Consider the following 17,352-nt stretch of genomic DNA (forward strand, 5'->3'; position numbering starts at 1 on the left):
AGAGTAAGTATACACAATATCCAGTACCTATGTGGTACGAAATCTTATATATTGTAGCGAGATTAAATAAAACGAGCGGTTCGAATTTATATAAATATATTTATTTATAAGTTTACAGTTCGGTACTCTCTTATTAACTAATCTCACTCATAACATCGTTACATATATATACCAAAGGTATTATGTTCGGGAATATTCTGGGGTAGTCCCACCTCTAATTCGTTGGATCAAACTTTCTAGTTTCTAGCGGTCGACAGTTCCCGTCGCATCTGGAAGGACCGAGCATTCTCGTCCCGGCCTGCAACCGTTATATGCATGTTCGTAACACTGCCCCCCTCTTAGATCTGAGCGTCCCGGTTAGCAACTCTATACGTAGGCCCAAGATGGCGAAATCTACAGGACTCTCCAGCTCTGCACGAACCCCTCAAGAAGAAATAACAGTCTACAGACTTTGAAGGACACGATCTCTTCGGGTTAATACAACACACAGTAATTCGTACGCCGGTTTCTCGGAAGATCACTTCAAACATGCTTCTGACAATCTTCCAATCCAGATTTTCTAGTGCATGGAATATCTTGGGTAAGGCCAAATTCTTGTTGTCGTAATTGCACACGATTTTCTTCAAATTAGTTAGAGCACGCCATATATCCTCGTAGCTTGCCCTGTCTGTATACGACTTCCTGGTCACCATATACAACAAAGATCGAGGACCATCTTCTAATCTCAGTACTATTCCAACTTTAGGCTGCTGGTTTTTTAACTCGTCCAAACGACCGAACTTCCTATAGAAGACAGATGAGATTCCTTTAGTCATCTTAAGATCTTGGGCAACACAGTTGGCTAGAGGGACGTTAAGCGGAACACTAAAAAGATCCTGCTGAACTTATGTCGTCACGCCGAATCTAGCACTCTTTCTCTCTGCGTAATTTGACATAAACTCATTAAAGCTTAGTCGCCGGTCATCTTTGCTCTCATGTTGAAGGGCTCGGGCTTCTTCTGTTTCATTTGAGCCAGCATAAGGTGCAAGACGATTTATGTGAACTACTTTTGGTTTACCTTTCGGCAACTTCTTAATTCGGTATATTAAGTCATTTATTCTCTTTTTAATTTCATACGGGCCCGCCCATTGTCTTTGCAGTTTAGGAGATAAGCCACGACGACGTTGTGGATTATAAAGCCAAACAAGATTACCTACTTCATAGCTTTCATTCTTGCATCGAGAATCGTATTGATCTTTCATTCTGTCACTGGCTAAATGGATGTGTTGTCGGGCAAGTTCATGAATGTTGTTCATTTTTAACTTCAGGCGGTCGACATAATCTTCGCTTGCAACATGTTGTTCGGAAGGTCTGTAGCCAAACTCTAGGTGGCAGGGCAAACGAACTTCACGACCTAACATCAGGCAGGTTGGAGTCTGGCCTGTAGTTTCATTCACGGCCGAGCGGTAGGCCATTAGGAATAAATGAATGTGCTGGTCCCAATCTCTTTGATGTTCTGATACAACTTTGGACAGGTGTTTACCCATTGTTCGGTTCATTCTCTTGACCATTCCATCCGATTGAGGATGCAGGGGTGTCGTTCTGGTCTTATTGACACCAATCAATTTACAAACGTTTTGGAAAAGGGTTGACTCGAAGTTTCGCCCTTGGTCGGAGTGGATCTCTAAGGGAACACCAAATCGGCTAAAGAATTCTTTAACAAGTACCTCTGCAACGGTAGCAGCTACTTGATTTGATATCGCATAGGCCTCAGTCCATTTCGTAAAATAATCCATGGCTACCAGGATATATTTATTTCCATCATTCGTCTCCGGAAGTGGACCTGCAATGTCGATTGCTACTCTTGGACGGCTTGGACCACTGGACCACCAACTGGACCATTACTGGTTGCACACAGTTCACATTTCCGGCACCATCTTCTTACATCATCTTTACAGTTCACCCAATAGAACCGTTCTCGAACCTTTTGCAGAGTCTTCGTAATACCAAAGTGTCCACCTGATGCACTGTCATGCAACTGACGCAATACTTCTGACACCTTACTTTTAGGTACAATCAACTGAAGCTTAGTTTCTGTACCATCATCGTTCTCAAAGGTTCTATACAGAAGATCATCTTTCAGCACTAGGCAATTCCACTGGCTCCAGTAACACTTGACTTCAGGACTACATGCACTAATGTCTTGCCAAGAAGGCCTTTCACTTCGACGCATCCAATCCAATACTCTTTTTATACATGGATCATCTGCTTGAGCGTCTTGTAGCTGTTGAGGCTGCCATTGATCATTAATGACGGTGGTTCGTCTCACGGGGCAAAGTCGTTCTTCTAATTTAAGACAGTGATTACAATTTTCACTGCACGGTCGTCTCGAAAGCGCATCAGCATTTAAATGAACTCTTCCAGCCCTGTGTTCGATCTCGTAATCATATTCTTGTAATCGTTCTAACCATCTTGCCACCTGGCCCTCTGGATTACGGAATTGTAGGAGCCATTTTAGAGCAGCGTGATCCATGCGAAGAAGAAACATTCTGCCATACAAGTATTTATGGAAATGCTCGCAAGACTTTACTACGCCTAGCAATTCTCTCCTGGTAACGCAATAGTTTCTTTCTGGTTTCGACAAGACTTTGCTAAAGTAAGCGATGACCTTCTCCTGCCCATCTTGGATTTGGGAGAGAACAGCTCCTATTGCACTGTTGCAGGCATCGGTGTCCAACACAAATTTTCCTGCCTGTCTAGGGTAGCTTAAAATCGGTGCGCTGATCAGAGCCATTTGTAAGTGTTCGAAAGCTCTTTGACACTCTTCGCTCCATGTATATTCTTTGCCTTCTTCTGTCAACCTTGTTAATGGCTTGGAGATGTCGGTAATATGAAAATCCTTTGAAAAAATGTCGGTAATATGTACATAAGCCAAGGAAACTTCTAATTTCGTGTTTATCTCTTGGTACTGGCCAATCCTTAATTGCTGTAAGTTTTTCAGGATCAGCTGTTACACCATTACTTGTTACAATATGTCCCAAGTACTTCACTTCTCATCGAAACAAGTGACATTTCTTCGGACTTAACTTTTCTGGGCAAAGGATAACTATCTTTTTTAGTTACCGGATTGAGCTGTCGGTAGTCAATACAAAAACGTGTTGAACCATCTTTCTTCTTTACTAGCACTACTGGTGATGTCCATGGACTGTTTGATGATTCAGTTACCCCTTGTTTGTTCATATCTTTGATGATGTCTTCGGCTTCATCTCTTTTTGCAAATGGAAGTCGTCTAGGTTGTTGTCTGATTGGCTGAGCGTCTCCGGTATTAATTTTATGCTTTACTATACTTGTTTTACCATTATCCTTCTTATCAATGGCAAAAACATCTTGAAATTCTATCAGCATAGACTTCACTTTTTTAGTTCGTTCACCATCAAGATCTTGGCACGTTTTAATCATCGTCTCAACAAGCTCCTTTGGATACTTAGATTTCGACTGTTTCTCATTAGTATTCATGGAACAAATCGAAGCCACGGGAACACACTGTCCGATGAAAGTTCTTTTACTTAACTTAATAGCAGTTCCCTTTAAATTCATAACTCTTACAGGAACGACATCTCGAATTCTCACTAAAGCTTTTGCCGTTAGGAACTCGGCATTATTCACATCTTCGACCATCCTTAAACTTCCCTCTCGGCAGTAACCATCAGGTCTGGTCATCAAAATTTTCTCACTATTACCGGGTATTGTTACGTCACAAGTAGTTATTAAGCTGATAACATCTTCTTTGTCTTCATAAAACGGCGACTCTTCACCACTGATCTCGAAAACTCCATCTTTGACATTCAATACAGCCCCAACTTTCATTAGTAAATCCATCCCCAATATGAACTCGTCGGAGATATCTGCAATTAATACTCTATGTTTCACTGTGGTCTGGCCAATGGATACTGACATATTAGCCTCGCCATATGTATTAATTATCTCACCAGTTGCTGTTCTAAGCTTTACTGTTGCAGGCGATAATTTAAGATGGCCTCGTACTACTTCTGGCCGTGCAATAGTTCTCGTTGCACCTGTATCTACCAAAAACGATCTACATTTATTATTGATACGACCCTCGATGTAAAAGCTAGGAATTCCACCGGAGGACGTAATGTTCACAGTTACTAGGTCACCACAATTCCAACATCTGGGCTCGCGTCTCTTCGGCATCGTGTTACGAACTACTTTTCGTACCATTTCTTCCAGACGTTCATCATTTGGTTCGTCGCCTTCTTCAATGGTTCTTACTTGATGGGTCCGTGAAGTTTGACTAGCTGTTTCATGTTCCAAGGCAATAGCGAGCGCTTCATCTAGAACTTTCGGTCTTGATAGTCGTAAAGCTTTCTGCAATTCATTGTCTTTTAACCCATTGACGAAGATTACAGCAATTTCTTCCAACATGTTGTCTGGTGCCTCTGGATAAGCGAACCGCACTATACGACCAGCATCTGCTTCAAACTCTTGCAAATTTTCACTTGCTCGTTGAATTCTACTTCTTAGTTGCGCCTTGTAAACTTGTTGTAGATGGGCATCTCCGTAACGTTTGTCTAGTTGAGTGAACAAGGTCTAGTAACATTTTTCTTGACCCTTAGGAATCGATCTTACGATATCCGCAGCATCACCTCGTAAAGCAACAGTTAAGGAAACAGCTTTTTCTTGTTCTATCCAACGATTTGCTTTCACTACCGGATCTAAGGCTACTGTAGTAACTGGTGGTAGCACTTTCGTGTTAGTTATCATGGTCTCTAATTGTTTGATCTTCTCTTCTATGTCTTCTATCTTGTCGTTTACATTTTTCTGTATATTATCGAATGTTTTAGAAATTTCTTCAAATTTCTCATTGTTCTGAATAAATATTTCTTTAATTATTTGTGAAGTCTCGTCGTTTTGTCTAGCTACTTCTTTAATAATTTGAGACGTTTCATCAAATATTTTGGAAACGTTCTCGAATTTATCATCATTTTTTTAGAAGATTCTTCTATCATTTGCGACACATTTTTTATTTTCATTAAAACTACTTCTTCTGCTGACTGAAACTGGAATGTCTCTGGGTCTTCTCCATTCTTGTTAAGCACAGTCTTCAGTCGTTCTTGGAGTATCTTCTTGGACCCACTGCAGTCTGCATCGCGTTCTTCTAGTTGCTCACGTAACTGAAAGTTCTACTAGCAGCATCTTTGGTCAGGCACACACGTACGTTTTAAATGTTCTTTTATACAAAGATCACTACCGAACTACGCGGATGTTCCCGACGAGTAATACTTTTTTTTAAGTTCAAAAGTCTTTTTCAAAAGTCACTGCAGAATTTATTTTCAAATCTCACACCGGACACCAACTGTAGCGAGATTAAATAAACCGAGCGGTTCGAATTTATATAAATATATTTATTTATAAGTTTGCAGTTCGGTACTCTCTTATTAACTAAACTCACTCATAACATCGTAACATATATATACCAAAAGTATTATGTTCGAGAATATTCTGGGGTAGTCCCACCTCTAATTCGTTGGATCGAACTTTCTAGTTTCTAGCGGTCGACAGTTTCCGTCGCATCTGGAAGGGCAGAGCATTCTCGTCCCGGCCTGCAACCGTTATATGCATGTTCGTAACAATATAATATATGGAATATTGACTTTAAATTCTGACAATTTCGTGATACTTCTTGGATATGTTTTTCCAGGTACCTACCAGGTAGGTATAAATAATTCTATATGCTTGATAAGAAGTTTAAATGGAAATAATAGAAATGGGTTGTTACTAGGAGATGCTGATTATACAGTAAAGCCATTTTTAAGAAGTACACTAAACAATCCATAAAGAAAATTTCTATAATGAATTCCTTATTAAAACCAGATATGTAACAGTACTTTTTATGTATGGAAGAGAAGGTTTAGGTACTATTTCTTCCAATGGAAGTGGTTGTAAACTTGAAAAGATTCAACCGTTCTAATCTACATTCTAAGAGTATACCCTAACGAGAGATCAAAATGAAGACGATTTTGAAGATGAATTGCTAAATGAAAACATTGAACTTGCCAAAGATGAAGATGTTAGAGCTAACCTTACATATTATTTTAGTGTTATGGAGAAACCTCAGAAGAATCATTAAACATGTATTATTTTTTTATTTGTTATTAAATTTTTCTATACATAGTTTACTAAGTAAAAGGCTAAGGCTAAGCTTACTAGGCAAAATCACTAGTTTATTATAACAGAATAAATTAGTTTTTTATTCATTTAAATATATTGTTACGTTACAAACAGTTGATTAAGCAGTTATCATTGTATAATAGAAATTAGAGATAATTGTTTTGATAACAGTAGATTTTAATTTAAAAAGTTTATTTAAAATTGTTTTAATGTTAATAATGTTAATTATTAAACGAATTTTGCTAATGTGCAATTTTCAAAGCTATTGTAGGGAAAATATTATATAAAATAATTTTTTAAATATAAATAAACAATGTTAATAATTTAATAGTTATTTTTAGTTCTAAACATCTTTTCTTTATAATAATTTTTGTTACTGTCAAAAATAAACATACTTTATTCCTAAGCAAAACTCACATTTTTTGACAAATTTCGTATATGACTAATATGATGATTGCATTTTAGGTTTTGGACAATGCAAAACTTTTTATAAATAATAATTTTTTTTAGCAAAATTTATATTAAAAAAAGTTTCCCACATGCCGCCAACTTACGCAGACACACTATATTTGTAAGAAGATATGTAAGACTAAGTAATATGTAATTTTACAGATAATATTTGTGAACAATCCCTTTGATCAATACCTAAGAGGCGGCCAAAGTGTATAATTTGATTTAATTTTTGTAGTATTGCAGCAATAGAATCAGAAATACCACATAGAGCTCGGTATTATGGCTTTTGCTATATTTAATTTTCCGATCTGAACAAATTGAAAACTCATTGTAAGATATTTGTGGACGATAGTCAAACTTATTTTTCTTTCATGAACAGGACCTGAAACTTTTGCACAGTTTGTAAGTCACCTATAATGTATAGCTAAATAAAAAAAACTAAAAATGGAGCACTGTCTATCAGACGTCAAATATGTTACATTGGCATTAAAAACTTAGAGCATTTAAGGACATTTATGTACAAAAGTTTATTCCGAAGAGCATTTTTAATTGTTGCAAATATTTACTTAGTTCTTAGACAACTATACAGAAACCGATACATTTTAAATTTTCATCTGAAGATTTCTGAGACTTTCGTTTTATTGATTTAGAGAGATGGTCTTGTACTATTTTTTTTTTGTTTCGATTAATCAATAACATTTTATCTATGGATATTAGAAAATTATTTACATAAATTTTCGTGATTTGTAGGATGTTGTTTGAAATTATTGCTTCTTGATGTCTCGTTGTCTACAACTGCGGCAGATATTATCAACAAAGATGTAGATTTTCTATTTCTTACATATGTTTAGATGGAGATTCTCTTCTTTAAGACTAAAGTTGACATGTTGTTTTTGTAGTTTTTTAACCTCTCTAAATATGTGTGGATAGTAGCGTAATGTTCTTCTAAGTGCCTAGATTTCTTCAAATAAAATTTGGTGATTCTCTTGTGTAATAGTTTAATCTGCAACGGCTATGTTGTGAAACAAGTATATTACGTTTTGTTATTCCAATGCACAACCACAACCAACAACAACCACAAATCTTTTCAACGTCCCAAACGGATTGGCACTAAAAGAAGAAGAAGATTCCAATGTACCCTGAACTATAGTGAATTCGGTAATTGCTCTTCCCAGATATAACGAAAATTACGATAATGGTTCGGACCCAGAGACATCCCATAGACAATTAGGCCCTTTAAAAAAAACTTTTAAAATCGACCTTGAAATCATGAACTAGTTGATAGAAAAACAAAAGGTAAACATGAACAAATAGACAAAAAATCTTAAACAAGACCAAAGATTAAGCAAAACTTAAAGTGGAATTGATTAATTTTACAATCATCATTAGACTAAATGACAACCATGATCCTACATAGAGTATCAAAGATCAATTATGATGATTATAATGATGATGAAGTTGCAAAAAATGATACTTCTTGAGGATGAAAATAATAAATTTTGTGATATATGGTCGAATAAATGAACTTTAATCAAATAAAAGGCAGATATCGAGCACAAATTTTTTATTAAATCTTGTCCAAGTACTATTTCGCTCCTAGAGCATCTTCATGGGTATTGTTGGATAGCCTATAATTTTGACGAAATCCCCTTGAACTCGATGCCCCTGAACTGTGCTCGATATCTGTCTTTTATTTGATTAAAGTTAATACATTTTGGATTCAGTGGAATAATATAGTACGTACTTTTTTAGAATTGAACTTACCCAAGGTAGTAGCAGTGCAAAAGATTGCTACTAAACAAAGCACTATAAATATCTTCATTGTGATAACTGATTTAGTTTAAACACAAATAATAATCTTTTGTGTAGCTATATATATTAAATGCATTGATCTATCAGATCAGATAAATTAGTTCGTAAAGATAAATTCATTTTCCCAGAAAAATAAATAGTCTCATCTAGAAATACCTAAATAAATAATGATATAAAAGTAGCAATATTTTATTTGATAAAAACAACCTTTAAATAACTCATTTGTTTGTATATTAAGGAATAATATTTGTTTGCCAACCCTCCTGATGGCATGTGCCAAGGAGAACAAATGTCGCTAAAAGAGAATATTGTATTGTATTTTTTTTAATGAGAAATAAAAAGGCTTTATAGATTTATTGATTGATTGAGTTGCAAATTCATATTCTTTCTTAGAAAGATTAACATGGGTGGGATAAAAGTCCCCTCAAGCTATTGACGTATAGATGGTGGTGTTATTTCATATTATTTATTGCGATTTACAGCTAAAAAGGCCACCAATATTATATAATGCAAACAGCAACTACACTTGAGTACAAAATAATCGACTCAAAATTATTTTGCGAAAGTATGTCTCTTGTTTCAACCTAAAAAGTGTAAATTTAAAAATATTTAGTGTATAATCATTAACCTCGTTGGCTTAAACCTTATTGGGCTTTAAAAAAGTTTTGTTTTTTGGTGAATCCGATGACTTATTACAAGTAAATAATGCAACACGTAGAGAGTGGGTCAGAATTTGACTCATCTAAATCGACACGCACCGACTTAACGCGTTCGGTTAACATCGTACGTATCAATTTCCGTAGCAAACCCACTAATACATAAGTCACTAAGTTCGCAACTGCATTACAAATGGATACCACAAGAGGCGGCGAGTCTATAGAAGACCAGGAGACCGATTTGCTCAATGTTGTATACGAGAAATTGTGTCATATGGAGACGGTTCTTGTATGTCTTGGGCACTCATTTCCATGGATGAAAAAACCGAGTTGGTTTTCGTGCCTGGTGGCGGACGGTGAGGAGTTTTAAGGGCGGATCGTTATATCAGAGACATTTTGGAGGAACATGTGGTTCCATACGCGGGATTTATTGGTGATGCCATTATTTTAATGCACGATGCCATACCACACGAGTCACCATCACCTATCTGAATGAGATCGGTATACCTACAATAAATTGGTCTGCGTTGAGCGTGGACATAAATTCAATAGATCATGTTTGGGATGAGCTTAAATAAAGGGTCCAGGACATGAATCATGCATCAAGGAGCATAATGGAATCGAGAGCTGAGCTTAATGATGAATGGGAAGCAATGCCTTAAGAATTTATTATAAAAGTCATCCGATCCATGCGAAATCGATTGGAACGCGTAATTAGGGGTAGAGGTGATAATATCAAATACTGAAAAATAAAGAAATTTAGTTTGTAATTGATGATTTCTCTCTTTATAACGTCTTTCTTGCGTTAGTTCCAATGATGAATATTTAGGAAACTCTGTTTGTATTGCATATTGTTTTTATAATGCGTCTTTCAAATAATGCAATAGCAGTTTTTGTAAGTTCAATAATAAAGTTATTGTTTGCACATGACATCTTTTTATGATCACACTTCTTACATTAAAACAGAAGGTGTAACCTCAAATATCACTTTTGAGTCGATTGTTTTGCATTCAAGTGTAGTTGGTTGGTGGAGAGCGAGTCGTGGGTTCGCAACTAGCTTTCGAAATTTGCTTCAATAGAACAATTTACCACAGGTAAGAAGGAACAGAAAACAAAAGGCACAAAGGGAAACAATAAATTATGTTAACCAAAAATGTAAGAAAATATGGAAGTTACAATTGTTGATTAAATATTGCCAACACACTCTATAAATAAATAAAAAATATGTTCGGTGGAATTAATCCACACACTTACCTAATGCTTATACAGCCTGATATTTCTTGCTCGTCGTAATAAAACTCTAGAATTGTTTAAATTTAATATTCAATCAGGAAACTTATTGTTAGTAGAAGGAATAAATAAATCAATTCAAAACAAAAACAATTTATTTCAACTAATGATTGAAAAGCAAATAAAAATAAAAGTGATAAACAAATTTATAAATTTTCTAGATGGTAAAATACAAGAAGACTGGATTTTCACAAATCTTCAGCATAGAATTATATGCAAAACTAAATAATATCGTATTTGATCAGTAAAGATCTGGTTACCGTTAATCCAAAATCAAATAAAACAAAAAATATAATATTTACCTAATAAGGACTTAACTTGTGTTAAGGAAAACTCTAAACCTCATAATCTAATTTAATTCTTAGGCTATTATTTATTGATAATTGACGATTTCTGGACAATAACATAAAAATAAAAAAAAATAAAAATATTTATTGTAAACAAAAAACAATCAGGCACTGTGTTTAACTTAAAATGTGAGCACAATAGTAATTCAACTTGTTTATAAAGATATGATCTTGTATTTGCCAAAGATCCAGCAATTCTCAAGCGTTTCTAGGTAACATATAGGTAACAAGTAACTTAGAGATGATGGTCTGTCTCTTGAAAATTCAACACTAACTCTACACTAAACATATGAATTACAACAAATTACAACAAAATATTTTAGTGAGATTTCTGCACTTAAAATAAAATCAATCAAATCGTAAAGGTATACACGTCTTGCTCCACATACAACCCACCAAGAAGTAACCTTTCCTATTCGGAAATCTACTACCTCGAACATGTCAAGCTTTCTAGCCAACCGAAACTCATTTTAATAAATAAACACTAAAATGTATGAAAAAAAGTATGTATGTCTATTGTGGCTTGTAAAGTTATGAAAAATGTGACAGCTATGTAACGAGTTGTAGGTTTAATTTTATCAATTCGCCTGAGTTTTTTTCTTTTAATTAATAAATTTAATATTCTCGAATAAAAATGATATTATTAATTGAGGAATGAGGTTTCATCAATAAAAGTTTACGAGTATTTAGGTCTTTGTATCAGAGTTCTCGGTAGTTTTACGTTTTATTTTCATAATTGATCAATTGCCAATTGTAAGAATATTAACGAAATATAACACAAATCTAAAAATTGTGTTGTGAGATTCGAAATGCTGTGTAGAATATTGGCATTTAAGGTTTGCATCTGAAGAAAGTTTAAAACGCCAAATTGCAATTTGTGCCCCTGTTGAAACGAATGAAAGGAAAACTAATCATGTCCATTGTGATCACGTCATCTTAATCTAGAAAGAGACCAGAGGAAGATGAACAAGAAGATTATTCAATGGCTATCTCTATCGAATATTTTAAATTTTATAATATTAATTCTCCACATTGCTGGCGAAGTTCAAAAGAAGTTAGGTTAACTATACTAAATATCTCTACATAAGAGGGTCTTTTCGGTCCCAAGAGGATTCAAGTAGCTTTTCTTTAAACATTTTCAAAAAAGTTTTATCTCGAACCAAATAAGGATACACCATTGGCCAGTCTACGTAAGAATCGGCCTTTCATTAATAGTATTAAGCTTACAGAACTACGGCGTCAAAACTTTCTAAAAACATCTCTGAATAAAATAATTCGCACATATAAAAATAAAAGTAATATTGTTGGACCACGTTACGCTGCTGTTTACGATATTATCAAGGTCATTTGTAAGAAAATGCAGGTGGGTACACATATGCGAGCCGAACGGTATACGTACAGTACGCGTACAGATCCTTGAAAAATATTCTACATCGTACTAATCGCATACTTATCTCGATCCATGGAAAGCGACAAACCAACAACGAACACACATGTGTGAAATGATTCATTTTATTTATAATTTGGGTACTGATTTATGTTCCTGTTTTTGCTTGTTTAACAAAAATAAAATTATGTACAGTAATCATCGACGTATAAATAAAGATTTTATCTTTATTTATACGTCCATGACAATAATCAGTTTACTGTTTTCTCACGTCTCTCTAGGAAGGAACACGTCATTCACACAATGTCGATTTGATGACACAATAAAAATGTTCGCTGCGTCTAGTAAGCGCCGTCCAAACTGAAAGCCGAGCTTCCTTTGAAGTCGTGAAATAAACCGCAACAATTTGGTTCGCGACGAGTCACGATGAAACAGTACGCAAGCGGTTTTTTCTGCCGTACACATTAACGAATATAGCGTTCACAAACGGTTCGCGAACAGTTCTGCTCGCAAATGTGTACCCGCCTTAATGGTTGTCCGTTAATAAAATATAAGTAAGTTATTTTTTCCAATTCAGAGCACTCCACATTTTCGGCATTTAAGAGTAATAACAACTGGAAGCACCAAGATAGATACATAAAAAAAATTAATTTGAGGAATTAGTTGGTTTGTGATTGGATTGGCATATATTTTTGTTTCAAACGTATATATTGAACAATACAAAGAGCAACCTTGTTTGAACACTTTATTTTCATACAAGCTTATGGTCCACTTTATTTCGTATTTATTTTTATTATTGTGTTTGTGCATATTTGGTTCCTAGCTTTAATTAATATATTTATACAAGGAGACAGCCCAAGTCCAGTTTTCTTTAATTTAATTTTTGATAAAATAATAGAAGAAGTAACCAGTGCCAAAAGTGAATACAGCATAAATAACAGACTGAATTATTATGACCGTAATTACAGAAAAAAAAAGAATAATTATCGAAGAAATAAAAATGGAAGACCACAGTTAGAGATTCAATATAATGCAAAAAAAATGCACCGTTCTCAAAAACAGCACTTTGGAACAGATAACAAGTCTAAATATCTAGGAACTGACCTCTCCAGTGGCCACGATTCTTTAAAAGATTTTTAAAAATTCAGCAGAGGAGCAACTGTGGTAAGAGAAGAAAATAGGTAAGAAAAGAATAGATTTACAATTGGTTTTATTGTAGCTTGGACAAAACCAATTGTGAGCAAGTCTTTTCTTAGCTATCTTAAAGATTAAGACCTTTTAAGTTCAATAGAAAAGGGTATCCAAGGATCTTATATTATCGTGATAAGATGTATAAGGAATTAAGGGAAAATCACTAAATATAGGCCTATTAAATAATTTTTCTTCTACATTTTAACGTGTCAAAATTCCTATACGTTACATCTTGTCAAAATTTTCGTTATTTTATTAAATTTAATTCACCCTGTATATACATTTTAATTCTTATAAACATTTTTGCACGAGGTCATTTCGTAAAATCACCGACTTAATAATACCGTAATAAACATTTTTAAAAGTTTCCGCTGGGCTACTATAATATAATTACCGTTAGAACAACCCCCGCTGTTTTAACTAAAGTAGTCGGTAGTTTTTTGTTTACAAATATAGTGCCGACGGTCGGTTTGAATTTTTTATTGTCCCTTAGAAGGTGTGAATGAAATGAAAATATCCCGTTATGAACTACCCTGACGTTTCCGTCTATTTTGGACCACGCACCAAAATATCGGTATCCCCTTTTTAATATTTTTTCTATAAAAGAAATATCTTCATGATCTAAATTCATTTTCCGCTAAGCAATATATTCGAAGTTCGACTAGTCACTTTATAGTTGCCAATTGACTAGCCCCACGGGTTTATCACTGCACGATCGGTAATATATTGCATTCATGTGTGTCAACTGTTGAGCTTTATATGAAACTTATAACATTCTGGAGTGTGCTTTATGTATGTCGGTTCAATACAAATGATACGGTTATTGGTTACAAGTCTTTAGGTTATTACAAAGGTCCCATGAACCAGCAAGGAAACCGTGAATAGTCATGTGAAATGCGAAACTTTTAAAGACCCGGTTTAATGGGTCTCGATCACTTAAGAGATTCATGTCAATAATTCGGATTTCCACTCATTCTAATTTTTATTCATGGCACTGTTATCTGCAGACTATATTATCAAGGAATAAATATTATTATAATTATCATTATACACAAGCAAGGGCAGAGGGACAAGTCCCTGTTATACCCAAAAACAAAGAAATTACCAGAGTAGCCTACTAGTAAATTACAAAAAAATACAATTTTTGGTTTAAAAGAAAAACGATATTTTAACTAAACAGAATGACGGTATTAGATTTTTGTTTTGATACAGTGCAGCAACAACCGCTGATACGTATTTCGATCTTCTTAGGTCTGTTCTCTGCTCACTGCATATAGTATAGTCACTGCTATGAGAGCAGTGACTATACCGTTCTGAAGAGACCTAAGAAGGTCGAAATACGTATCAGCGGTTGTTGCTGCACTGTATCAAAACAAAAATCTAATACCGTCATTCTGTTTTGTTATTTACTTCGTTTGAAGTACCAGAAACTGAATTCACTACGAATTTTGACCAGGATGAACAGCTTGTGGAATGCAATTTTAGATTCCCTTGCCGAGTAATTTATCCAGCTGTTTGTTTCGCAAATTTTAGGAAACACAGTGGTTAAGATTTGAATTCGGTTTCGCTAAGTAGAAATCGTTTGATTTCTCTTTTTGATATTTTAACTATAATATAAATCGGTCAAGTCTGTTTTTGAACGCGTTGGTAGAGCGAACAGAGACAATGTTATCAACATTAAGGTTATTCCAGCACTCAAAAACTCTATTTGGTAGAAAGTTCTGTCTTGCTCTTGTAGAAAAGTTCTCTTTTTTAAGATTAAACTTGTGACCTCTGAAGCGTTCAACTGGACTTACGTTTAACATTTCATCGAGATTTCCAAAGTTTAATTTTAATATTTTGAATGTGGGAATTAAGTCTCCACGTTGTCGGCGAAGTTCAAAAGAAGTTAGGTTAGCCATACTAAGACTTTCTGCTTAAGAAGGTCTTCTCGGTCCCAAAGGAATTCAAGTAGCTTTTCTTTGAACGCTTTTCAAAGTTTTGTCTCGAACCAAACTAGGATACCACTGAATATCATTGAAAATCTCGAAAAACACATCCGAATAAGATATAGTCTAAAGTTCACACGTTTACAAATAGAAGTAATATGGTCGGACCAAGTTAGGCTGCTGTTTACGATAACACCATGGTCGTGAGACACAGAATCTAATAGTGAAGTACGGCACAAGTGGGTTATTTTTACCAATTCGAAGCACTACACATTTTTCTGCATTTAAGGATAGTAGCCACTGGGAACACCAAGTTAAAATAGAGTCCAAGTCCATTTGGAGAGTTAGCTGGTTTGTGATAGAATTGGCATATATTTTTGTGTCATCAGCATAGAACGATATTTTACTTGAAACATAATAAAGAACATCGCTGGTATAAACCGTAAAAAGCAGAGATCAAAAGACAGAACCCTGAGACACTCCACTTTTCACTAACCCGTTTTGTGAAAAAAATTCGCCAACTCTAACTTTGTAATGATCGGTCAGGAAATCATCTATCCAACGAAGTAACGTACCGCGCACTCCGAAATGTTCTAGCTTATGTAGAAGTCCGCGGCTTAAGTACACGGTCAAAGGCTTTAGAGAAATCTAGATAAACAACGTCAATCGGTTGCGAAATGTTAAGGGATGACGTCCAGTCGTTAACACAATGTAGGAGATTGGATAGAGTAGAGCGACCAGAGACAAATCCATGTTGTGTTGGAATAACATGTTCTGGAGAAGAAATTTGGTCATTTCCCCCGAAATAATAGCTTCCATGACTTTGCCAACTTCTGGCAGCAAGCTAATCGGACAATATTTATTGGGGTCGAGTTTGTTGCCTTTTTTAAAAATGTGGGTGACGGATGGTATTTTCCAACTAGGGGGTAAGGAATTCTGTATAAAAGAAGTTTAAATAATTAGCGTTAAGGGTATTGCAAGCGTGTCTGCACATCTATTTAACAGTTTTAGTGTTAAACCATCTAAACCAGGTGAAGCGGTTGTACGAAGTTTAATTAAGATCCACTGTGAATTCAAGTTGCCGTAAGGATGCGCTGACACGATTACAGTTCATAGCAGGTAGATAGCCATCATTCGATTCTTTAGTAAAATCCTGTGAAAATGCTATAGAGAGTTTCGGAATATTTTTTGTCTGAAGAGCATAAAGTCTGGTTGAGTTTTTGAAGTACAGGACTGGAAACTTTAAACGTTAGAAGGAGGATCGTGTGTATATGTAGACTTTTTTAATGTTACCACTTTCAATAAGTGGTCATTTGCTTCAAAATTTTATCTTAGAGTTTTTAGAGATGTTTGTAAGTTATTTGAAAATCTGCGGTGGTTTTAGAAATAACTCAGAAGCCCGGTGTGTTTAAATTTTCGCCATGGATGTCTTTTGTAATTAATTTGTTTTATTGCTGTTCAATTTATCCAGGGTTTAAGGTTGTTTTTATAAATCTTACGGAAGGTGGTATTTATAGAAATTATATTGTGGACGGTATCGAGAAATACAGTCCACATTAATGGGGGGTCGTTTAAGTCTGCAAAAAATAAATGCCACTCAATTTGAGATAGTTCAGTCTCAACTTCGGAAAAGTCGGTAGTAGTTCATGTTACAATATTATTTTTGCGGGATAGTATTTGATTGAGCTGGATGTGATCCGTTATAACTGCATGATATGACTTTTAGGAGAACTGACTTCGAAAGATGAAATCAGCTGTTCGTCGTTAATAAGCACAAGATCTAAACTAAAAGGTTGGTTATTAATTCTAAATCTAGTGGGTTCTATGATGAGTTGTATCAGGTTTGAATTTACTACAAAACTTATAAACAAATTATGAGCGTTTTCGACGTCAGATAATGAAGTTATTGACCAGGTGATCTTTGGGAAATTAAAATACTCAGTAATGATAAGATTATCAAGAGATGATAGTTCTTCAAGTTTTATAAAAAAAAATTATCGTGTGTAAGTAGTGTAACAGGTGGACGATATGGGATAGGTACAAATGGGGATTTTTAGCATTAATTTAGTAGTTGTTGTAATAAAATTAGATAAATAAATGCATTCACCACCACCCAC

The 17,352-nt window shown here is 34.9% G+C and overlaps 1 protein-coding gene across 1 annotated transcript in view; it reads right to left on the minus strand.

Annotated features, from left to right (window-relative positions):
* LOC140452713 (chitotriosidase-1-like) overlaps positions 1–8,497 on the minus strand; it is a 30,740-nt gene extending 22,243 nt beyond the window's left edge. Inside the window, exon 1 of the mRNA XM_072547034.1 lies at positions 8,389–8,497. Coding sequence (XP_072403135.1) covers positions 8,389–8,446 — 58 coding nt within the window. The 5' untranslated portion in view covers positions 8,447–8,497. The remainder of the gene's footprint in view (positions 1–8,388) is intronic.
* Between the last annotated feature and the right edge of the window lie 8,855 nt (positions 8,498–17,352).

This window comes from Diabrotica undecimpunctata, chromosome 1 (assembly GCF_040954645.1).
Source record: "Diabrotica undecimpunctata isolate CICGRU chromosome 1, icDiaUnde3, whole genome shotgun sequence".
Classification (NCBI taxonomy): Eukaryota; Metazoa; Arthropoda; class Insecta; order Coleoptera; family Chrysomelidae; genus Diabrotica; species Diabrotica undecimpunctata.